Source organism: Ornithorhynchus anatinus, chromosome 18 (assembly GCF_004115215.2).
Source record: "Ornithorhynchus anatinus isolate Pmale09 chromosome 18, mOrnAna1.pri.v4, whole genome shotgun sequence".
NCBI classification, from domain to species: Eukaryota; Metazoa; Chordata; class Mammalia; order Monotremata; family Ornithorhynchidae; genus Ornithorhynchus; species Ornithorhynchus anatinus.
In genome coordinates, this window is record NC_041745.1 from 14,132,949 (window position 1) to 14,148,497 (window position 15,549).

A 15,549-nucleotide genomic window follows, 5' to 3' on the forward strand; every position below is an offset into this window, starting at 1 on the left:
CTACCCAAACCCTATCCTCCCCTGACTTTTCCATCACTGTAGACAGCACTACCTTCCTTCCCGTCTCAAAAGCCTATAACCATTTTTTTATTCTTAATGATATTTAGTAAGTGCTTACTGTGTGCCAGGCACTGTACTAAACACTGAGGTAGGTAAAAGGTCATTCATTCATTCACTCAATCATATTTATTGAGTACTTACTGTGTGCAGAGCACTGTACTAAGTGCTTGGGAGAGTACAATACAACAATAAACAGACACACTGCCTGCCCAGAATGAATTTATAGTCTAGAGGAGGGGAAAGAGACATTAACATAAATAAATAAATTCCAGATAGGTACATAGGTGCTGTGGGGCTGGGAGAGGAGGAAGAACAAAGGGATCAAGTCAGGGTGACGCAGAAGGGAGCGGGAGAAGACGAAAAGGGAAGCTCTGTCAAGTTGGACATAGTCCATGTCCCACCTGGGGCTCGCAATCTTAATCCCCATTTTACGGATGAGTTAACTGAGGCACAGAGATGTTAAATGACTTGCCCAAGGTCACACAACAGACACGAGGGGAAGCCGGGTTTAGAACCCAGGTCCTCTGACTCCTGAATCCATGCTCTTTCTAATAGGACACATTGCCTCTCTAACCTTGGCATTATCCTCCACTCATCTCTCTCATTCAACCCACATACTCAATCTGTCACCAAATCCTGTCAGTTCACCCTCCACAACATCACTGAAATCTGCCCTTTCTTCTCCATCCCAACTGCTGCCAAGTTGATCCAAGTACTTGATCCTGCCTTGAGTACAACATCAACCTCCTTGCTGACTTTCCTTCCTCCAGTCCATAATTCATTTTGCTGCCCAGATCATTTATCTACAAAAACGTTCAGTCTATGTTTCCCCACTCCTCAAGAACCTCCAGTGGTTTTCCATCCTCCTCCTCAAACAGAAATTCCTTACCATCAGCTTAAAAGGACTCAATCACCTTGCCCCACCATCCTGCCTCCCTGATTTCTTCCTACAATCCACCACACACATTTCCTTCCCGTAATGCCAACGGGAAGTTAGTACCTCTAACTCACCTATTTCGCTGCCGACCTCCATCCGACGTCCTGCCTCTGGCCTGCAGTGCCTTCCTTCACATCTGATGTTCACTCTCCCCACCTTTACAGTCTTATTAAAAGCACATCTCCTCCAACAGGCCTCCCCCAACAAGACCCTCATTTCCTTTTCTCCCACTTCCTTCTGCATCGCCCTTGCATTAGGATTTACACCCTTTAATAACCTCTCCCTCAGCTTCACAGCACTTACGTATTTGTCCGTAATTGAATTTATTTCTATTAATATCTGCCTCCCCCTTACGCTCATTATGGGAAGGGAAGGTGTCTACCAACTCTACCCACCTGTCTACCAACTCCCCACAACACATATGTGCATATCTGCCTATATCTGTAATTTATTTATTTACTTATATAAATGTCTGTCTCCCCTTTTAGACCGTGAGCTCGTTATGAGGAGGGAATGTGTCTGATATTATACTGTACTCTCCCAAGCACTTAGCACAGTGCTTTGCATACAGTAAGTGCTCAATAAATACAATCATTATCATTAATGATAATAATAATAATCTGTATATTGTACTCTCCCTAGTGCTTAATATAGTGCTCTGCACACAGCAAGTGCTCAATAAATACAACTGATTGATTGATAACAAGACAGGACCCATGTCTCTCACATTAGCCATGCCAGTGTTGAAGACAAACTTTGAGCAGAAGGGTAAAAAAATGTACATTGCTCCATGCCACTGGAGTCTGTTCACATAACTCTAATAATAAGAACTGTGGTATTCGTTAAGCGCTTACTATGTGCCAATCTCTGGACTAAACACTGGGGTAGCTACAAGGTAATCAGGTTGGATACAGCCCCTGTCTAAGGGGAAAAGGAAAAACAGGTATTGAACCCTCATTTAAGAGACTTGCCCAAGGTCACACAGCAGGCAGATGACAACTCCAGGATTAGAACCCCAGTCTCCTCACTCCCAGGCCCATGCTCTATCCACTAGACTATACAGCTTTTGTAAAAAATGCCTCCAGTCCAGGCAGAAGTTATTACATTTCAGGCCCGAGGGACTCCTCGAATCATGGCAAGGGAGGCAAAGTATCCCTGGGAAAGCCCTGGGTTTTCCCATGTCTTAAATATGAACTGCCCCATGGCTGGACATGGATCCCCTTCCTTTAGAATGGAGACCCACAGGGCAAACACAGTCCTCCCACCCAGGAGAAAATCTTCAAATTGAGATACTTACAGAGCACACAACTACAAAGATGAACAGGCCCATGACTTTCAGACTTCCTAAACAGCTTCTGAAATGAGAAACAAACTTCCTTAGAGAATTCCCCTGCAGGTGCTCTAGCTTTGTTGAACTATAAGGAACTAACTGAGGCTTTGGTCCGTGGAACACAGGGGATTTCTTACAGGATCGTCATCCAATTTGAGATACAACCTACCCACCCATTCTTCTAGACTTCCTAGTTTAGGGAAAGTGAAGTTCAGCCGTGTGCATTTGGAACCAGTTGATTCCTGTATAAAGGGGGCTAGAGTCCTGGCTTGATTTTCATGTTTAAGGACAGTTTTCACCCACATCCAGGAGAAGGTCTGAGTGCAAATATCAGATAAATCCCAACGGAAAATGCAAATTGCACTTTAAATATTCACTGTAGCAAACTCATTTAAATCAAAAGAGTCTAAAAATAGTCCAAAGGGGAATAGGAGCCTTGCGTAATACAAACTCCAAGCTGTCACTCCAGAAAATGATTGTCAGAGCCCCAAAATGAAAGTGAAACAAATTACAAGTTTTAGCAATATATAGGTATTTCTCTTCAGACCGCTTACCAAATTGGATTGCTAACTGTTTTCATCCAACATTTCTTAGGACCTTCTGATATTGCCCCTAATCAGAACTCTTGCACTCCACAAATCCATCAGAATACAACATCCCCAACTTTCACAGCCTCCTAAAACCCACCTCCTCGAACAAGTCCCAGCATCTTAAGTGATAGAAACCCATCAGTCCCATCTAGCACTTATGAACTTACTTATACCCACCTTTCTATTATAACTCAATTATGGATTGAATGTATTGGCACACATTTTACGTCTTTCTCTCCTCTATTTGAGTGTGTGACAAGTTGAGGGCCGGGTGGGAGAGAATTCACTACTTTTTTGATCTCTAGGGTCACTTTCTAGATATTTTAAGAAGACCCTGGCAATGAGATTTCTTTACCACCCAATATTTCAGAAGCATTCACAGGAAGAGGAGGAGGAGGAAGAGGTGGAACAGGAGGGAAGCTCTTTCTAGACTTGTTGTGGGCAGGGGACATGTCTACCAACTCTATTATAATGTATTCTCCGAACCACTAAGAACGCTGCTCTGCACACAGTTATCGCTCAATAAATGCGATTGATGGATTGATTGGTCGAGGGGGAGGAGGAGTTGTTGAAGTAAATATATGGGAGAAGGTCTTTCATGAGGGCTCTGAATATGGGGAAGGCTGTGGTCTGTCAGCCTGAGGAAGGAGGGAGTTCTAGCAGGGGAGAACAGTGTGAGTGAGGGGATGGAGGCAGGAGTTTAGAATGAGGTACGGTTAGAAGGTTGGCTTGGGAGGAACAAAGAGAATGGGCTGGGGATGAGCGGGTGGCGTGGCTCAGTGGAAAGAGCGCGGGCTTGGGAGTCAGAGGTCATGGGTGCTAATCCTGGCTCCGCCACTTGTCAGCTGCGTGACTTTGGGCAAGGCACTTAACTTCTCTGTGCCTTAGTTACCTCATCTGTAAAATGGGGATTAAGACTGTGAGCCCCACTTGGGACAACCTGACTACTTGTATCTACCCCAGCGCTTAAAACAGTGCTTGGCATACTGTAAGTGCTAAAACAAATACCATTACTATTAATATTATTATTATTAAGGTGGAGTAAGGTGCCAAGCCCTGAAGCCAATCATGAGTTGTTTTTTGCTTGAAGAAGCAAGAAGAAAGGAGGCAGTAGAAGGTTTTGAGGAACAAAACGATTTGTGTCTAGTGATGCTGCAGGAAGATGACCCCCACACCTGAATGCAGCAGAAACTGAAGAAGGGAGAGACTGGAGGGAATGAGGGCAGCAAGGAGGCTGATATATTATTAGTACAGCCATTATATTACCAGAGATTGAACCAAAGTGATAACCATTTGAGGGGAGAAGAATGGGCTACCTGGAAGATGTGCAGGTAGAACCGAATGAGTTTGGCAGTAGATTGAATGTGAGAGTTGAAAGAGGGCACGGAGTCCAGAATGACGCCAAAGCGGTGGGCTTCTGGGACATGGAGAATGGGGACATCACTGACTGAGACAGGAAAACGAGGAGGAGATTTACGAGAGAAGATGAAAAGTTTGGTTCCATATATGTGCACATATATATAGATACATACATTATAAATATGTGTAATCATTATTCTTGTTGTATGTGTTACCTACCTACTATGTTTCAACTGCTGTTCTCAGTGTTCTAGATACAAGTTAATCAGGTAGGGTATAGTCCCTGTTCCACATTCTGAGTAGAAGGGAGAATAAGTATTTAATCCCCATTTTACAGTTGTGGAAACTGAGGCCTGGAGAAGTTAAGTGATTGCCCTAGGTCACCCAACACTCAAATCAGAACTCAGGTGCTCTGCCTCCCAGGCCCGTACTCTTTCAAGTAGGCTATGCTGCTTCTCCGATACATACACTCACACATGTTCTGTTTGAGGTGTTGTTAGGAGGTCCACATGGAGATGTCCTAGAGGCAAGAGGAGATGCAGGATTACTCTAGGCTAGAGAGGTAGGTTTGGGATTGATCCCCACAGAGATGGAAGCTGAAGCCATGCAAGCAGATGAGTTCCTCAGGAGTGTGGATATAATTAATCATGATAATAATAACAATAATATGCTAGTAGTCCCAGGTACCTACATTTCAGTAAACAAGCATGGACTCAGAACCCTGAAAGGCAGGTGTCCTGAAAGAAAAATAGCAGGGAGAATTGACAGTAAAGCTGGGTAATAACAGAAGAGCTGGGGAATCAACAGAAGATTAGAAGTGCAGCTGGAATGCATGGAAATGAATGGAGACTTTCTGGGACAGAGAGAGTACTGTCAAGATCATTTATGGGAAATGTTGCCTTTTGTGACCAAGACCCCACTCTCTAGGAACAGACCAATAATCAGTACCAAGCACACTATCAACAGTTGCCAGAGGGATGATCTAAGCCTCTTTAGAGCCTAGGAAAGGGTTAGTGGTGACTTATCTTCACAAAATCCTCAGGGACAGTGAAAGAGAGAGAGACAGTGATTTCCAGGAGGGAGAGAACTGTTAATGCCACACAATCAGAGCTGGATGACCTGGGACCAGCCCATCCTCTGAATGCTCCTAAAGGGGTGAGATTTTTCCTTTAGAACTAGTTAAAAAAAGGATTATTTTACTATTCTTTTAACAGATTTTGGTACAAGGTGATGCCTTTTATTATTAAAACTCCCCTCTCTGGTGACTTCTCACCCAGAAACCCCCTAAACATCCCTTCCCCTACACTAGCCCTCATAGCTCACTCCCACCCAACCCCTCCCCACCCCTCAAGCCATCCGCAGCTGCTGCATCCCCGTCTTACTTTCTAGCACCATCCGTCATCCCCCTCCCCCTGCACTGGCCCGTCTGCTCATTCCTATCCAATCCACCACTACCCATACCCTACCCCTACCTTGTGGAACTCCCTCTCCATCATGGGAAGGCTTCCCATCATCCTTGATCTGTTCCTGATCCAGTCACTACTCCTTCTTTCCATTACTGAAACCTGGCTCACCACAGATGATACTGTCTCCCCTGACACTCTCTCCCAAGGGGCTCCCATCTTCTCCCGCTGCACAAGAATCACTAGGAAATGGAAAAAAGTTGACCTCCTTCTTGCTCCCCAATACTGCTTTCATTCAATCCCACCCCCACAGTCTTTCTCTTTCCATTCCTTTGAAGCCCATCATTCACCTCTACCACCCACTCCAATTATTTCTCACCATTATTTACCATCTCCAGGGCCCACCTTCAATTTTCTGAACCATTTTGCCAGCTTTTTCACTTCCTTCTCTATTTCTCCATCTCTACTCAGGTACTTCAACATACAATTGTTCCCAATGACCTTTCTACTACCGCTTCCTCTCACTCAACTCTACCAACTTCCTGGTCCACCCCACCTCATCCACTCATCAACTTGGCCACACGCCCAGTCTCATCATCTCTATTTGCCGTACGAACTCTGGGCTCACCAAATTTGAAATTCCATTCTCCAAACATAAACTTCTGACTTGCCTTATCTCCCCAACTCCCCTTCTCTGCAAATTTGTTCTGTCCCCCACCATGAGAACTCCAATCTTTTGACCTCAACCCTATTTTCCAAAGTGGTCACGCCCGATATGATCTCCATCCCTAACCTACCTTCCCTTGACATGCAGATGCACACCATCAACATCACGCTCACCCCAACCTCTCCACTAAACTTAATTCCCTCACTCCCCTCATTCCCTCACTTGTGGATGATCCTGTACCACGAATCCGCAGCTATGGATCAACTCCACTGTTCGCTTCCTCTGCTCTTGTCCATGAGTTGCGGAGAGCTGCTGGCGGCAATCAGGTACCCAGGCCAACCTCGTCCTCCTGAATTTTTCCTCACCTGCTTTAATTCTGCCCTCCCAACCATCCAGCAACAATACTTCTCTACCTTTATTGATTCGCAGGTTCACTGTCCGCAACAGCTGTTTCTGACTTTAATTCCCTCCTCAAACTCCCTGTCCCCCATCCCTCACATTTCTTTCCCCTAATGACCTGGCCCCGTACTTTATTGATAAAAGTGAAACTATTGCCAGTGTACTCTGTGCAAAATGAAGCTGAGGTAAGGGGCAGAGGGTGAGCGGGAAGGTGAAGGTAGGGTTCTGGGAATGATGCTGCCTGCAGACCTCTTGGTGCCCCTCACCCAGAGCACGGCTGGGTCTCTACCCGGGTAGTTCCCCCCTGTCACCCCAGAGGTCAGTCAGAGGTTGCTCTGCTCTCACAAGCACTTTCTTCTGACTTTCTTTCTTCAAGCTTAATAAGCACCATGAAAAATTAAAGACCATCTGATCGTTTCTTCAAAATGTAAATTATTTTTCTATGCTTCTTGAAGAAGGGGGCCGTCTTTCTGCTTGCATCTCTCTCTCCCCACCTCTCATATAAGGGCTGTTAGGTGGTACAGAGCTCTCGAAACAGCAGGAGAGATGGGGGTGGTATCAGAGCCCCAAAGGGTATGGAATGCTTTCTCCTGTTACATTTTGAAGAATGGTGCCTTTTTGGAGAATAATGGAGAATAATTTTCAGGGTGCTTATTGAACCAAAAGGATCATTTCCCTGCAGTGGAGAGACTCTGAAACTCCCCTCACATCACCTGGAAATAACTGAGAAGGTGATGTTGATGGAGAAGGGGTGGAGAAGAATACTTCAGAATACTTAAAACATATTCCTTCACCATATAGCCAGGGGCACTGTTTTTCAGAAAGGGCCTGGAGGATTCCGCCTCTGCTGATGAAGACACAGAATGTCCTGATAAATTAATTTACTCCCTGGGGATTGGAAAACTGGGGTGGCTGAATTTTGATTCCAGGTGGATTGACTGTGTGGGGCTGTGTACCAGCAAAGTCCTTTTATTTCTTCCCTCCTCCTCCACCTTCCAAAAATAGGAGCATCCAGGGATTAGGAATGGGGATTAAGAATCTGCCTGACCCAATCAATCAATCAATCAATCAATGGCATTTATTGAGCACTTCCTCCCTTAACCAGTCTTGCTATAAGAAGCAAGTGGAGACTGGAGACAGACTGGAGACAGGTCCTGTCTACCAACTCTGTTGTATTCTATTTTCCCAAAGGCCTTGTAGGGTGTTCTGCACACAGTAACTGCTAAATAAAACCACTGACTGATGGTGCGCATGACTTGAGTTACCCAGCCCTGACCAATGAGGAGGATTTCTCTGACCAGGTGACCAAGTATGTTTTGGAACTTGGCAGCTCTGACAAGGAATCCGAAACTGCAGAAACTGTTCCAGTCTGCAGCACGGCCGTGGGTAAATATCATCATATCAGTCATTACTTGTGCATACGCTGCCAGTTCTCTCCCAGAGGTGGCATGGAGAGCAAGCAGGCATCCACAGTATGAGGATCCCAGTGTGAACAGGAAAGGTGGCATGGGAAAATGGAGAACTAGTTTCACTCATGTGTGGGAGGGGTGGGGGAAGGAAATTGTTCATGACAGTTCAAGTGCCTAAATCTAATGCTTGTATTTTTCTCCCAGCATCTAATACACATAATAGATACCAAAGAAATACTATTGTTTTGAGGGATTCCTGGATGATTTTTCACTTCCAATAGTTCTCCCAGGTTATGACACAGCCACTAGTAAAATACTTTGGTAAGTTGGTTTACTTTTGAAAAGGAACATTTTTTTTTGAAGGGCCATGGGTCCTCCAACCCATAAAAAGGTCCTGCCACCCCCCCAAAATTTCTACAAGCTCCCCATTTATCACTGTGCCTTTCTACCTTTTCTAAACCCATCTTTCTCTTAATCTTTGGCACTCTAGGCTTCTCAAATGTCTCCATTCCATGACTGCTCTTCCTGCTCCTCCTTCTACCTGAGGGCACTCACAACTCCTTGAACCCTTGTCTCTCACCAACCCTTATCACGCCTCCATAGTTACCCTCTCCACACATCTAGCACTCTCTCTCTCCCCCCGCCGCATCCCAGCAGAACATGAAGATTGGAAGGAAAAGCTATCAAGGCCGGAAGGGCAGAGTCTACCCAAAATGGTTCATGTTGCCTGTGCCTGCCATCATGCACCACTCTACAGTGTAGCACCTACAGGAGACACAAGCTCAGGTGTCAGTTTCTCCCACTTTGTTTCCCCCAAAATCAAACCTGCCCCGGATGAGGCTACGGTGATGGGTCAACCACCCTACCTCAGCTTGGGGAAATTGAGTCGGACCTGCAGGCTCTCCGGCAGATCCCGCTTCTCGAAGGAAGTTGACGGAGATATACCGGTGCCTTGACTTCCCAAGTGCCAACTCTGACCCCAGGCTACCGAGTTGGTTTCCCAAGGTTCCTCATCCAGGTTGAAGTCCAGGCTCTGGAAGCTAGGGCTCCGAAACCTAAAAAAAAAAAAAATCCAGCTACAAACAGTAATCCTCCTTAAAACTGATGCTATGAATGGCCATGGATTAGGAAGCTTTTGAAAAGAATCACATTCATGAGAATGTCCAAATGTCTCATTTGTACACAGAGGATGTTTTCGGAAGTCAGTGACCAGCTTCCATCGGGGTGACAGGATCTCCAGGATTCCATCTCCCTGTCTTCAGGGAATACTATCCCTATACTCTCCAAGACAGATGGAGCGTGGTTTATAAAATCCCCTTGGAAGACTGGTCCATCATTAGCCTCTACAATGGGCCAGTCCCAAAATGCCACAAGGTTCCTGTCTATTCCAGTTTAGCTCCCCAGATCTCCTTACAAGGGGGAATGTGCGGAGGATGTATAATGCTGCTCTGTTAATGGGCTCAAGAATAAGAACCACAAGTGAGTGTGCCCTTTTTTTCCCTACAGTGATAACAATATCGGTTAAGTGTTTACTCTGGGCCAAGAATTTGGGTAGAACCAATACAATCATATCAGACATAGTCCCAAACCCACATGGGGCTCATAATCTAAGCGGGGGGGGGGGGGGGAGGGGGAGACAACAGGTATTTAATCCCCATTTTATAGATAAGGAAACTGAGACACAGAAAAGTCAAGTCGAACAACAGGCAAGGGGCAGAGTCGTGATTAGAACCCAGGTCTCCTGACTCCCATTCTGTGCTCTTTCTACTAGTCCATACTGGAGACTGACGCATTTACCCTCACCCAACCAAATCATGAGGAAGAAGCGTGACTTAGTGGAGCCAGGAGGACAAGGGTTCTAATCCCGTCACCACTATTTGTCTGCTGCATGACCTTGGGCAGATCATTTCACTTCTCTGTGCCCCAGTTACTTTACCTGTAAAATAAGGATTAAGACTGTGAGGCCCATGTGGGATATGGACTGTGTCCAATGTGACTACTTAATATCTACCCCAGCGTTTAGATCAGTGCCTGCAAAGTAAGTGCTTAATAAATACCACAGAAAAAGGAAGAGGGACAGCCCAGTGGCCAAACACAGACTCTCCCAAGTGCTTAGTGCAGTGTTCTGCAAACAGCAAGCACTCAATAAATATGACTCAATGAATGAATTAAATGAGATCTTTAAATGGGGTTTCCTGAGTCTTATTGTGTCCCCCTGCTGAAACAGCAACAAGGAAATTACTCTTGTTAACAAAGAGATGCCCAGCGATGTTAGACTGGGTAAAAGCTAATTTGTGCTGAGATAATAAATTATGCAACAAAACAGTATTTTCAAATAAACATGAATCTTCTGTAACAACTATAAGACTCAGGAAAACCCTCCAAAGTGAACCAACATGTTCCTGATCTGCTGAACAAATATTGCATGAATGTGGATTTGGAACTGATAGGAGAAGGGTTTTTTTTAAGGTAAATGGAAAGAAGGTGCTTTAACCATAAGATAACCCAATTCAGTGCATCAGGAGAGAGGGTGTCACAAATTAACCCAGGATACTAAACCCTGTTCTGAGAGCAAGAGGAAAACGAGGTGTTCATCTCCACGAGTGAGAAGCAGCGAGTTTTAGTGGAAAGACCACGGGCTTGGGGGTCAGAGATGGTGGGTTCTAATCCCCGCTCTGCCACTTGTCAGCTGTGTGACCTGTGTGACTTTGGGCAAGTCACTTAACTTCTCTGTGTATCAATGATCTCATCTGCAAAATGGGGATTAAGCCTGTGAGCACCAACTGGGACAACCTGATAGCCTTGTATCGCCCCCAGCGCTTAGAACAGTGCTCGAATATAGTGTTTAACAAACACTATCTTATTATTATTATTAATGATATTTGTTAAACGCTTACTATGTGCCAAGCACTGTTCTAAGCACTGGGGGAGCTGCAAGGTTGTTATTATTATGAATCAGTGTTTAATAAGCCCTCAACTAGGCTCTGATTAATTCAAAATTAATAAAATGGCCATCATGTTTTTGTGTTTGCTGGGTAAACAAGTAACTTAATGATGCATTTTTCTTGGGGCAGAAGCTAAGGAGGAAAAAAACTTAACCAAACCAGTAGACATGTGAGGAAACACCATCTCCACCCCACTCCATCCAGCCACTCTCTCTTCAGGGCCTGACAACTTGTTTTAGAGAGAACAGCCAATCTCAGGCACAGTAATTTCCCAGGAAAATCAGCTCTTACTGTTAATCCCACCCTCCCTCCCATGCCATCAATCGGAATATCCGTTGTGGACCTCGGAGCTTTGGCTAATACTAACTAGAGCTTTCTCTACAGTTTACCACTTCGTAAGATGCTGCGAGACTATCACCAGGATCAGAACAGAAATGTTGAACCTTAACCACGGTTTCCAAAACCACTGGCAGGAAGTCTTCCTTAAACTCATCTGACTACTGCAATGCTGTGAAACTTTCAGAGAGACACAGAAATCAGGATACCTACAAAGGAGAAGTCCGTAAGGGAGAGTGCATGAGAAAGATTTTTAAATCTCACAGAAAAATGTCGCACCTGAACTCTTCTGATGAAGTCCTCAGCAAAGGTGTCTTCTCGGAGCAGCAATCGTCCTTTGACTTGGAGCTGAAGAATCTGGGCAAAGTGAAATGGGACCTAATAAAGGAAGAAAAATCAGTAATCAATGCAAAAGGTAATGAGCTACCAAAAGAGAGTTTAATTACGTGGAAGAAAAACAAAAGAAATAATGACCAGTATGGCATCTGAACTCTCTCAAAAGGAGGACTTAGCAGACAAGATCAAACAGGTCCATACCCCAGCCATGAAATGACAGGATTCTCACTGCATAAACCTTCAACTCCACTATTGGGACATTTGGAGTTTGCTGATCATCTCTGCTAAATCCTGAAGGACTTTTTGTCCAGAGAAACCCTTACTTAGATGTGAGGTTTTTTGTGGGGTTTTTTTAAAACTGATAATGTATTTGCATCCAAACAGAGACTGGGAACCTCATCCTGGGCAAAAGTTGTGACTGTGAACCCAAAACGTTAAGAGGTGGGTAATGAAGAAGAGGGAAATTTCTAGAACCGAGAGGAAGGGCTTAACTCCCCCGGCTCAGCCAATCTTCATAATTTCCCAGACCAGAAATGATCCGTGAACTCCCCAGAATACACGGTAGGCAGGAGAAGATTAAACCAACTTTGAAAAAGACCATTTAAAAACCCTGCAAATTAAGACTCCTACAAATCCATTTAGCCCAGAGGTCTGAAGGGCTGCGTGTTTCCTTGGGAACGGGACTACAGATGGGAATAAATAGGTTTACTCCTCCACGTCACCTTTCTCAGCAGCGCTGAACTCTTAGCAGATGCTGCCCCTGCCAGGAAGAATGGAGGAAATGTGTTATTTAACTCCAGCAGACTCTCAAGCCTGCAGTGGAGAGGCTCGTGAGGATCCGAGTCAGCCTTTCGTGTCCTTCCGGTGGCACTGTTCTTTTGAGCTCGGAGCTGCCAGGGGTGTCCCTGAACAAGGAGGTGCCTGTCTTACCCAGATAACTGGGAAAGTCACTTAATTTCTCTGTGCCTCAGTTACCTCATCTGTAAAATGGGGATGAAGACTGTGAGCCCCACGTGGGACAACCTGACTACCTTGTATCGACCCCAGTGCTGAGAACAGTGCTTGACAAATGCCATCATCATCATTATAACTGCCTGCCTTTCCTTCCAGGGATGCTCAACAGCCCCAAACTCCCCTTGTGGGTCCTGGGAACTCAGCATTTTGTACCGTGAGGGGCTAATAAACTCAAACAAATCAACAATAGCATAATGAGTACTTCGGTATTTATTAGGAATAATAATTGTAGCATTTTTTAGGTGCTCCCTCCAAGCACTGTGCTGAGCACTGAGACAGCTACTGGATAGTTTGGTCACAGTCCCTGTCCCACCCAGGACTCACAGTCTAAGAGGGAGGGAGAAAAGGTAATTTATCCCCATTTTCAGATGAGGAAACTGAAGTACAGAGAAGTTTAGGGAATTGAGTTTGTTCTCCCCCACTGAAACTGTGAGCCCCTTTTGGGGCGGGGGAGTGGGTCTGGGTGTGAAATAACATGAACAAACACACCAAGCAACTCTGGGAGGGGTCAGGACCCTGTGCCCAGGCAACAGGTAACGGTCCTGGATCTCACACACAGCAGCAACCTTCCCACCATTCTAAAAACAGGTCCGAGGCAGCTGTCTGGCTGGCCACCCCCCAGTCCTGCTTGGACCTGAGAAGGTGTTAAGCTGGGGTGAGGGAGGCTGGTCCAAGAAGGCAGAAATTCCCCTGCAGCACTCGGATCCCCTCCCATTCCCACTTAAATAATAATGACGGTATTTAAGTGCTTACTCTGCACCAGGGACTGTACTAAGCGCCGGGGAGGATACAAGCAAATTGAGTTGGACATGGTCCCCATCCCATGTGGGGCTCACAGTCTCAATCCCCATTTTACATTTGAGGCATAGAGAAATGAAGTGACTTGCCCAGGGTCACACAGCAGACAAGTGGTTTCCCTGATCAAGGAAGTGCCTGCCTTACCCAGATACCTGGGCAAGTCACTTAACTTCTCTGTGCCTCAGTTACCTCATCTGTAAAATGAGGATGAAGACCTTGATCCCCACGTCGGACAACCTGATTACCTTGTATCTACCTCAGCACTTAGCACAGTGCTTGGCACTACTTAGAACCCATGACCTTCTGACTCCCAAGCCTGCACTCTACCCACTACGCCATGCTGCTTCTCACTGCCACTTACTACCAGATGGTCTCATAAGTGCCATCACTACCGCCATTCCACTGATGAACCTAGCTTCCTAAACAGTCCAAGCTGTCTCCTCCTCTAGACTTTAAGCTTGTTGTGGGCAGGAAATGTATCCACCAACTGTTGTGCTCTCCCAAGCCCTTAGTACCGTGCTCTGCACACAGTAAGCACTCAATAAATACCACTGACTGATTGATTGATTGAGGGGCTTCTTCGAGTTCTGTTGACTCTCTATCCTCTCTCAGGTCTTTGTCAGCCTTTCTAGAATCTGGGGCCACCTGGGCAGGAAGAGCCACGGGAGATAAAAAAGGCTGAAATGCTATATGTTAGCCAGGCTGAGAGAATGATGTAAGATTAGAGCCTGAGGCCAGATTCAGAGGGACGAGTTCTCCAAATTATTCCTTATCCTAGTCTTCTCACCCCAGTCCTCGATACCACTGTCTTCATAACAATAATAATAATTTGGTACCTGTTAAGTGCTTACCGTGTGCCAAGCACTGGGATAGGTAGGTGTTAATCAGGTTGATTTGCCCTATACACGTTCAAGCCAATATGAAAACCTGCTTGGGCCAAGCAGGTCTGGCCATTCATTCAACTGGTGATAAGGACAGGAATTTATTCCACACCATCTGCCTCTCAAGCTAGTCTCCATTTTTAGGTTATAGCCTGATAATCAAGGACAATAGTGAGCTTCTTTAAATGGTTCCGGAGGCTTTGTGGAAGTCCAGAGACATCCTAGATGGTGGGAAAATAATTACTCTTCCCCCCTTCAAAGGCTTACTGAAGCCACATCTCTTCCAAGAGGCCTTCCCTGACTAAGCCCTCCTTTCAGCGTGGCTCAGTGGAAAGTGCCCGCGCATGGGAGTCAGAGGTCATGGGTTCGAATCCCCGCTCTGCCACTTGTCAGCTGAGTGACTGTGGGCAAGTCACTTCACTTCTCTGAGCCTCAGTTACCTCATCTGTAAAATGGGAATTAACTGTGAGCCTCATGTGGGACAACCTGATTACCCTGTATCTCCCCCAGCGCTTAGAACAGTGCTCAGCACATAGGAAGCACTTAACCAACACCCACATTATTATTATTATTATTATTATTATTTCCTCTTCTCCCATTCCCTACTGCATCACCCTGACTTGCTCCTTTAATTCATCCCTCCTCCCAGCCTCACAGCACTTAGTACTGTTCTCTACACACAGTAAGCTTTCAGTAAATACAACTGACTAAAACAATAAAAAACATTAGAGATTACAAATCAAGACACCTGCTTTGAGTTTAGAATTCAATTAAACAAAAAGAGCTACAAGAATCACTTCAAGTCTTGACTTCAAAATCTAAAGTTTTACTATATTTGAAATGCCTCATTCAGACTTTAAAGGGAGGAAAGCAACCTAAGCTGCTAAAAGTAAATGGCAGATTCTCCCTTTCATTTTCCCTAGAAGCAGCGTGGCCTAGTGGAAAGAGCACAGGCCTGGGATTCAGAGGTCCTGGGTTCTAATCCTGGCTCTGTCACATGTCTGTTGTGTGACCTCAGACAAGTCACCTAACTTCTCAGTGACTCAGTTACCTCATCTGTAACATATACTTACACTCTACTGTTT

At 45.4% G+C, this 15,549-nt stretch overlaps 1 protein-coding gene across 1 annotated transcript in view; it reads right to left on the reverse strand.

The window, feature by feature from the left end:
* The window catches only part of OCA2 (OCA2 melanosomal transmembrane protein), a 227,071-nt gene that overhangs the window by 198,221 nt on the left and 13,301 nt on the right, over window positions 1–15,549 (reverse strand). Inside the window, exons 2-5 of the mRNA XM_039914722.1 lie at window positions 11,715–11,813; window positions 11,489–11,644; window positions 9,021–9,209; window positions 2,295–2,352 (exon numbers count right to left, since the gene is read on the reverse strand). Coding sequence (XP_039770656.1) covers window positions 2,295–2,352; window positions 9,021–9,209; window positions 11,489–11,644; window positions 11,715–11,813 — 502 coding nt within the window. The remainder of the gene's footprint in view (window positions 1–2,294; window positions 2,353–9,020; window positions 9,210–11,488; window positions 11,645–11,714; window positions 11,814–15,549) is intronic.